Here is a 9722-nt window from a genome sequence, read left to right on the forward strand (position 1 = left end):
TGACAAGTAAGATGGGTTGTGAGAGTGATTGTGGTAAATGAATGAACAGGGAAAAATATGGAATCGTTCGAGGTTGGCATTCTTTGATTGGTGGTAGAGGGGGCTAGGTGTGTGATAAATGCAAACGAAGAAAGTGAAAAGAAGAGCAGCAAGAAAGCAATAGAAGCATCTGATTCTATAAAGTTGAATGGATGGGTAGAGAAAGAAAGTGGCTTTGCGTCTCATCTATCCTCATCATGAAGATATATTCGAGTTGATTTATCAATTGGCAGTGGCAGCATTTGTTCCACTAGAATCCAAATTATGCTGCACCATGATTGTTCTCTCTAAAAGAGTGGATGATATCCCATATTTTATTTAAAAGCACTCACTTATGATGAATTAATACCGTGATATCAATCTCAAGCACTTCTAGAGTTACTATTTTTCTTAGAAAATCTTAAAGCAAGGTGCAAATTACATCCTTGATCTAATACTCTAGAACCTAACTTATAAGAGCAATAGCATTAGTTTCTCTATATGCATATATAAAATCGTATCTTTTAGAGATTGATTTTGAATATTAAAAAAAACTCTCACATATTATACATCTTTGAGCCAAATAATAATAAGATATTATCATCTTATTATTATTCATTTTTTTCCTAAAATTATTTTTTTCTTTCAGATTTATTTCCTCTAGTGCCAAGAGAGAGAGAGTAAGGAGAAAGAAATGTTTCGAAAGATGGTTTATTTTTGTTAGTGTCGAGAGAGAGGAGGAGGAGAGAAAAAAATAATAAAATAAGATTTTGTGAGTGAAGAGTAAATCTTTAAATTTGTAGAAATATTATTTATAGTTATATAAATTTTTAGATATGCATAATCTAATACAGTCTAATTTAAGATCATATTATTAAAATATATAGATGTATATGAAAATGCATAATCCAATAAGTTCATAAGCCGATCCAAAATGCAAATAACTTCAAAAGAAAAACTCGAAATCACGTAACTACCATTGATAAGCCATATTAATGATCGCATGTGTAGGAAAAATAAAAGGAAGGAAAGAATATATACATACATACATACATATATATATATATAAGTATACATGCTTTTTGGTCTCTCATGATTTTGATTTATTTTGTCATCCAATAAAAGATAGAACGTAAATTGTTTATGCAAAAAAAACAACATTATTGCTCAGTATTTAATAAGCATATACCACTGTAACAAAAGAAGAAGAAGTTTACTGGTTGAATAGCCGTTGCTGTGTCTCATCTGACACTTCTGTCTTTGTTCAAACATAAAATTTTGTGTGAGTTTTTGAGAATTAAATACTAATTTGTAGGGCATGCCCAACTGGTCAACAGGGCATACGTACGGTAACTGACAGTATTCAGTTGTATATAAATATTTTTCATGTTTTAAAACTAGAAAACTTCAGGAAAAAAAAAAAAAAAATTTACTGTATACAAACAAGTTTGTATACTAATCTGCATATTAATCTTATTATATTCATATTCTAAATTTAAATTAGTATTGTTTTTAATAAAATTTACTTTTTGATTAATTATATTGAATATGTACACGTATTAATATGCAGAATCGTTTACAATTAGATTTAAAAAAAAAAAAAAAAGTTAGAGGCTTTGAACTTTATTATTATAAATTTTGTAAGCAGGCAAAATCACCACATGGAGATGTTACGGGAAGCCCAAGCACATTCAAACCAAGGCTGCTGTACCATATATATAAATGCTAATATATAGATCAAAATATGCATTAATTTGCCTTAGTTTTGCACATCTGCTCTACCTGTGCCCAGCTGTAACCAAACCTCAGAGTGAAAATTGCACGCTTGAAAAGAGATTCATCAATACATGTCTTAAGAATATGGAACACCAACATACTTTTCTATTAATTAATCAAGCCCAACACCAGATTTGACCAAAGAATCCAAGCATTATACTGCATTTATGCCATAAGGCAATATATATATATATATATATATATATATATATAATGGCTCTCAACTGCAGTAGAATTGTTGATGTCATGTTTCAAAGTCCGAGCACTTCCACGATAGCCAAGCTCACAGAACCTACAGCCAAGAGGAAGAATGGACTTTAGTGACATCCGAGGTTCCTCCGATACCAAAGTCAGTAAAAAATACTCGGGTGATGAAGAAAGCTAAGAGAACTGAAAAAATAGTAAAGAGTTTAGAGAGCCTCCACGTTGGAGGGATGACTGTTATTTATACCTAATTTGGACCCAACTGCTGAGGGAAATCATGTGGTATCAGGTCATGCTTGGGTGAAACCTACTACCACCCTACTGTCGTGACAGTGTGTCAGGTTGCTACTCAAACTATCGAGAGAGATCGTGGCGTGTCAAGTCGTGCTCGAGTCAGACCTACTGCCACCCTCCTGCTGTGGCAGAGTGTTAGGTCATGGCATAGTCGTCTTACGGTACCTCTAACAGCAAGTCATTGCGTGTTGAGTTCCATGACACGTATTGAATGCGACGTGTTTCGAGCCTGGCGTGCCCACGATCGAACACGCCCAACCGCCTATGTCCAGCGGTGATAGTCTGCAATGTACCTTATGGCAGGGCTCAGCAATTCACCGAGTCCCCAGGCAATCACTGCCTTATGGTGGGCTTCTTGGCATGGCCGAGCTCGGTGCCAAAGCCTTTCCGGATGGGACCGTGGCCGTGGGCTCAGTACGTGATTTCTTGATCTAGGCTTTTGGCCTGCTTTGGGTTTCCGCCTGAGGGGTCTAGAGTCTCTGTGACTTGATCTCTTTGCATCTGGATCCCTCTCTCAGAAGGGCCCCCTCACAAGAACATTCATTAAAAGTGTTGGATTTATAAAGTCAATTACAAAGAGAAAGCTCAAAACCGATTAATTTGACATGGTATGTCAAATTAAAAAAGTAATCATTTACTTAAATCTTATCATGTCAACTATATGAATAATGACTTACTAATATAAATTTTTTCGGAAATTATAAAATGCTCATATATATTGTAAACTTTTTTAGAGCTGTCCGTATGTCTCTCTCCCCTCTCTAGAGTTCAAGCTTAAAAGCAGAACCAACTTGTTTTTGGATGAATAGAGCCATCTACTTTGGACAGAGTTTCTCTTCTCAAATCATATATGCAGATTCTGTAAACCACTAGTTCTGCTACCTCTACACGATTATCGTTATCCAGAGATAAAGATGAAAGGCATAGACATCTTCTGCGCATCCCAAGCCTCAACAGACATATGTCTGAGCATGGAACAAGCCTCCTGCAGCTCCTCTTCCTCCACCATTCAACTCGGCGGCCGAGCCATCGACCGCCACAACCCCATCATTAGAGATTCAAGAAGATCAAGCCCCAAACCTCTCTCCACTGCTCCTTGCTCTTCTCACCCTCCCATCAATCCCAAACCTTACCGGAAGTCCAAGAAAGGCTCTTCTTCTTCTTCAAAGCCCAACAGCCACCACAAGAAAAGCTCTACCACTAAGACAATTTGTACTGATCAAAAGAAGAAGAGTGTGGCTACACCAGCTGAGGATCAAATCATCAACAAGAATTCTTCTCAGGCAACTGAAATTATAAGGAAGATTTGGGCTAAACAGGATGACTTAATCACTACTCCTGCTTCGTCTAGATATTTATTGAGCGACACTGCTTACTTCGATGGGTTGTCGGATTACGACCCGGTTTTGGCTTTGGCTCCGGTTGATGACGAAAAAAACAAGAAGAAGATCACTCAATCTACAAAAGAAGATGAATCTGCTGCTTCAAAACCCTCTTCGTCGTCTTCCCCAAAATCACCTTCCTCTGACCAGGTTCGTTTGCAGTCTCTCTTTCATTTGGAAAGGCTAGCCTTTTAGTATGATCAGCAATATTCTTGAAACTCTTTTTTTTTCCTTAGATGTATTTCACAAGAAACCAGATTAATAAGGTAGAAAGATAAAGGGAAAAGAAGAAAAACTATGAACTTTTGCTTGTGAGGTTGTTTCTTTAATGCATTCCAAGTTAAACCAGAATCAACACAACCAACGATGTAGGTTTTTATTTTATACATGTTTTTAGTTCTTAAAGTACTTCAGATGATGAAAATGCTCAAGTACTGGACTATTTGTCAAATTCTTGAAACCAAGTTGACATGGTACTGGAAAATACAAGCCAGTTTTATGTGGAACCTGTTATGTTTTATGTATAAGTGGTGATGATTGGGATGATAATATAGCTTTTAGTGTTGTTGGTGACATTAATGAAATCGCTCGCAGGTTGTGGTCCTGAGGGTGTCACTGCACTGCAAAGGCTGTGAAGGAAAATTGAGGAAACATCTATCTAGAATGGAAGGTATGCCTATGATTTTGTGTCCGTTACTTACTTCTTTATTTATTTATTTAGAAATGATAACTTCAAAAAAAATTATATAAAATAAATTTATCTATTGATATAATTTTAAGTAATTTGTTATATTTATTTTATATTAAAAATAATTTTATAATCTGATTTATTTATTATATCGAATCATGTTAGTTTATAAATTTATTCAATTTCTTTATAAAAATAAAAACATCAATTTGAAAATTATTACTATACTGTTATCCTTTCTCTATCACATCTCCAGCTCTCGAGTGGGGGAGAATTCGCAGCAATTTACTATAATTTAGAGCAACATATATACAATATAGGAACTTTACAGAACTCTTAACATTTATTATATATGTGAGCAGGAGTGACGTCCTTCAACATAGACTTCAAAGCTAAAAAGGTGACAATCATGGGAGATGTGACCCCGTTGGGCGTCCTGGCAAGCGTCTCAATGGTGAAACATGCACAGTTTTGGCCAGCTACAGTTTCATCACCTTCATTAGCTCCTGCAAATGGGTCTAGTCATCTAGAAATCAAAAAGTAAATTTATAGAAATCGTACGTTAAAAATGAGAAGATTCGGAAATTATGCCAAGGGTTGTGGGAGCATCAAATGTTTGATTTTAGCGTTAAAAGACAGGATTAGCATGGGTAGCAGGAATAGAATCTGTGCCACTTGGTAGAAAGTAAAAGAAATTAAAGCAAATTAAGAAGTGGCTTCTGGGTACTCATCTTTTCCAGTTATGCTCAGTGCCTGTAAGATTTTTAACTTTCTGTTTGTATAAAAAGAGGGGATGTTTTAAGATTGAGAACTGTTTCAGATATAAAAGAATTATATAAAAATAAATTTATAAATTGATATAAATTTACATAATCTGTTAGATCTATTTCATAATAAAAGTAAATTTATAATTTGACGTACTGCATCAAGCTAAGTCAATTTGTAGATTTACTTTTGTGTAATCTCTTTGTGGCTAAAGTATTTCCTTTAAGAATTAACATTGGTCTAGCTAAAGACATCTCCAAAATTTAGCCAAAAGTACATGTTTTACATAAAACTAAAATTATTCAAGATATAACGTCCCACATTAGATTAGTCAAAATAATAATATAATATTATTTTTTTAATAATAATATTTTTAATTTTTTTTTTATATTTTGCAGCTACACTTACTATATGTTAATTAATAATTTAATTTTTACTTAAATTATTTTTCTTCAACCTATTATTTTTCATCTACAAAAAACATAAAATTTGCAAAGTACAATATAGAAGAAGAGTAATAGAACATGAGAAAGCACAGTAAGTGCTCGAGAGAATGCCACAGAAGGCTTAGAATTTTTTAATATATTGTTTTTCTACATACTGTTTCAAAAGGCCAGAGGCCATATTTATACAACTCTATACACGTAACCAATAGTTCATTTGTCAATACATTTGAGGCAAATTTCATTTGAGTTTAGTAACTAACAGGGACCACACTATTCGGTTGTGGAGAGGCACGTCCAGTGCCTTCTAGAATATTTTCTTTGGGCATTTGTTGTGGCAACTCAGCTGTGGCCTTAATACTCCCCCGCGATCCAAGCATCAATGTAGCAATTGTGAGACTGGATCGAAGTTGGGCAAACCGAGAGGAGGAGAGTGGCTTGGTGAACACATCTGCAATTTGATCTTTAGAAGAAAGGAGACTTGAAGAGACTTGTTGGTTACACGTTCTCTAACAAAGTGATAATCAAGCTCAATATGTTTAGTTCTAGCATGCATGACAGGATTATGAGAGAGATATGTAGCACCCAAATTATCACACCAGAGTGTGGGATCAGCCTTAAGGTTGACACCAAGCTCTTTTAAAAGAGATTGTAGCCAAATGATTTCAGATGTTGTATTAGCAATAGCTTTGTATTCTGCCTCTGTTGACGAGCAAGCAATGGTTGGCTATTTCTTAGAGCTCCAAGAAATAAGGTGGGTACCAAAGAAAATGCAAAAACCTCTTGTGGATCTACGGTCATCAGGGCAATCAGCCCAGTCAGCATCGGAGAAAGCATTTAAGTGAAAAGAAGACTTGGGACTGAAATGAAGACCATAATGTTGAGTATGACCAAGATAGCGCAAAATGCGTTTGACAGCTTGCCAGTGAGGCAGCCGTGGATAATGCATATATTGACAGACCCGATTGACAGCAAAGGAAATATTTGGTCTAGTAAAGGAAAGATATTGAAGACTACCTACCACACTGCGATAAAGATGAGGATCCTTAATGGAGGATCCATCCAGTGCATTGAGCTTGGTCGTTGGACACATAGGGGTGGACACATGCTTAGCTTGATGCATATTGGTTCGGACAAGCAGATCAGCAATATACTTAGACTGGGTAAGATATAAGCCAGATGACTTACGAGTGACCTCAATGCCTAAAAAATAGTGCAATGGACCAAGGTCTTTGACAGGAAATGTAGTGCCGAGTTCATAAATGAATTCAGTGACCAAATGATCATGCGAACAGGTTACTACAATATCGTCTACGTAAACTAAGATATACATAGAAACAGAGGCAGTACACCGTATAAACAATGAGGAATCAGATTTCGAATAGTGAAAACCAAGAGAAAACAAACGATCAGCAAGTTTGGAGAACCAAGCCCTAGGAGCCTGTTTCAACCCATAGATGGATTTAGTTAACTTACATGTATGAGTGGGAAGATCTGGATTCACGAACCTGGATGGTTGTTGCATGTAAACATCTTCTTCGAGGTCACCGTGCAAAAATGCGTTATGTCCAGTTGATGCAGCACCCAGTTGGAAGTCACGGCCAAAGAAAGGAGCAATCGAATCGTAACAGGCTTTACTATGGGACTGAAGGTCTTCGAGTAATCGATCCCAGGTTGCTAATGAAAGCCTTTGGCAACCAAACGAGCCTTTCTTCGTTCTAAGGTGCCATCAACCCTCCGTTTGGTCTTAAGGACCCATTTAGACCCAAGAACATTTGTAGAGGCAGAGGAAGGAACTAAGACCCATGTATTATTGGCTAGAAGGGCATGAAATTCGGCAGTCATTGCAGCTCGCTATTCCGGGTATTTTGAGGCTTCGATGAATGAGGAAGGTTCTTCTGGAATGGATGAAGATGAGACCAAGGTGAGAGAGGCTGACGGCTTTTTGTGTGGCCAAGGAACAGTGCCATCTGTTCGGATGATAGGACAATGAATGCAGGCTTTCAAGCGAGTGACCATAGGGTGGAAAGATGAGGTTGGACCAGGAGAGGAAGACGCAAAGGGCACCGAAAATTGAGGGGCATGATGAGAGATGGACAGCGATGGCTACGTGGGAGAGAGAGGCTGCGTGGGAGAGGGAGGCGGCATGGGAGTGATAAGGGGATTAGGGTTAGGTATCAAGGAAGAAGGAGAGGGACGTGTCTGAGTTGAGAGTGATGTGCTGAATATTTGGTCAGAAGATGGTGAGGAAGAGGATATGAGGACAGGTCGAGATTCTGGAGAGGATGGGCTGGACGGGTGAGAAGAAGAGGGAAGGGTTAGGCCAACATGTTGAACAGGGTCTGGGTTTGTGGGTAGGGTAGAGTCCAAAAGATTAGGATATGGTAAATGGAAAGAAGGGGAATGTATATGCGGACTGGGCAATATTGAGGTGGAAGGGGCCAAATTTGAACTTTGTGTCGCAAAGGGAAAGTCGGTTTCAGAGAAAACAACATCACGAGATATATATGTCTTGCCTGAAGGCAAATGAAGACAAATATACCCTTTATGATCTGGGCTATAGCCCATGAAAACACAACGTTGAGAACGGAGATCCATTTTATGCTTATTAAAGGGCCTTAAGTTGGGCCAGCATGCTATTCCAAAAACTTTTAAAAAATTGTAATCAGGAGTTTTTCCAAATAATTTTTTAAATGGAGAGGAGTTTTTAAGGATGGGTGTTGGCATGCGATTAATCAAATAAACTGCTGCTTGAAAAGCTTCAACCCAATATTTTTGTGGAATGGAAGCATGAGCCATGAGAGATAATCTCGTCTTAACAATATGACAGTGACGTCTCTCAACTGTGCCATTTTGGGCATGGGAGTAGGGACATATGACCCTATGAGAAATGCCAAGAGAATGAAGAGCATATTTCAGGGGACGAAATTCACCCTTCTAATCTGATTGAACAGCGCAGATATTAGTGGAGAAGGAATTGGTAACAAATTTATGAAATGCAAGAAAAACAGAGGAAGCATTTGATTTGGTTTGAAGAGGGAACATCCAAATATATTTGGTAAAATCATCAACTATTGAAAAATAAAGCGACACCCTGAGGAGGAAAGCACAGGCGCAGGCCCCCACAAATCTAAGAACAATAATTGAAAAGGTTTGGTAGAGACGAATGGTGATGGGGGGTGGGGAAGATTATGACACTTTGCCTGAATACATGAGGAACACGGGGAGATGAGGGGACTGGGAGTAAAAGGAAGATTAAATTGTCTTAATGTAAACTGGGTAGTCTTGTAGTTAGGATGTCCGAGACGTGCATGCCAAATGGAGGAGGTAGTGCGTTCACCCAAGTAGGCCATAGAAGCAGCAAAAACTTCCAATTGAGGTGACGACATCGATAGAACATAGAGTCCATTATCCATGTTGGCCTGAAGAAGTTCCACCCGAGTGCGAGAATCTTTCACAACAAAAAAATGAGCATGGAATTCAAAGAAAACAGGATTGTCAGTACAAAATTGACGAACCGAAAGCAGATTTCTCATAATAGAAGGGACATGAAGAATTTTATTGAGCAAATAATTGCTAGTAGGAGTAGAGAATTGACTAGAACCAGTGTTGTGAATTGGAAGTGATGAGCCATCACCGATGCTGACACTGTCTGGGCCACTATATGGAGTAGATTCCAGAGAGAGATTTGCAAAGTCTGAGGTGAAGTGGTTTGTGGCAGCTGTATCTGGGAACCAAGAATTTGTAGCAGGTGCTTGGTTGGGGAGAGTGGTGGTGAGGTTGGTTGTATAATTGGAGGAAGTAGGTGGGGATGGTTGATATTCTTCATAACGATGATAGCATGTTGCAGCAGTATGTCCCTGCTTATGGCAGGATTGACAAATCATCCTAGAGCAGTTTGGGTATTGGCCACCCCTTCCTCCACCACGTCGCCCACCTCTATTCGAGACTAAGTTGCGACCTCTGTTGAATGAGAAGGGTGGACAAGTTGTTGTGGTATGAGCAGCAATAGAAAAACCAGAGAGCAGAGTATTATGTTGATGAGTTAGACGGGCTTCATGATTCAAAATATAGTTGTAGATTTGTTGTGGCGAAAGAGGATCTGGCCGAGTGGTTATAGCAGAGACTACGGATTCATAATCTGAGCCAAGT

The 9722-nt window shown here is 38.0% G+C and overlaps 1 protein-coding gene across 1 annotated transcript; it reads left to right on the top strand.

The window, feature by feature from the left end:
* The first annotated feature begins 3026 nt into the window (after positions 1 to 3026).
* LOC121266953 (protein SODIUM POTASSIUM ROOT DEFECTIVE 1-like) lies at positions 3027 to 5067 on the top strand. Its single transcript, XM_041170816.1, has 3 exons — positions 3027 to 3824; positions 4269 to 4344; positions 4725 to 5067. The coding sequence occupies exons 1-3, from the start codon at positions 3207 to 3209 to the stop codon at positions 4904 to 4906; spliced, it is 876 nt and encodes a 291-aa protein (XP_041026750.1). The 5' UTR covers positions 3027 to 3206; the 3' UTR covers positions 4907 to 5067.
* Positions 5068 to 9722: the final 4655 nt, after the last annotated feature.

Source organism: Juglans microcarpa x Juglans regia, chromosome 5S (genome assembly GCF_004785595.1).
Source record: "Juglans microcarpa x Juglans regia isolate MS1-56 chromosome 5S, Jm3101_v1.0, whole genome shotgun sequence".
In the NCBI taxonomy this organism is placed as follows: Eukaryota; Viridiplantae; Streptophyta; class Magnoliopsida; order Fagales; family Juglandaceae; genus Juglans; species Juglans microcarpa x Juglans regia.

Bases quoted from the DNA above. Each gene is read 5' to 3' on its own strand.
- LOC121266953 (XM_041170816.1), top strand. From the start codon at position 3,207: ATGAAAGGCATAGACATCTTCTGCGCATCCCAAGCCTCAACAGACATA. The intron at 3,825-4,268 runs GTTCGTTTGCAG...AATCGCTCGCAG, and splicing joins AATCACCTTCCTCTGACCAG to GTTGTGGTCCTGAGGGTGTC. The intron at 4,345-4,724 runs GTATGCCTATGA...ATATGTGAGCAG, and splicing joins ACATCTATCTAGAATGGAAG to GAGTGACGTCCTTCAACATA.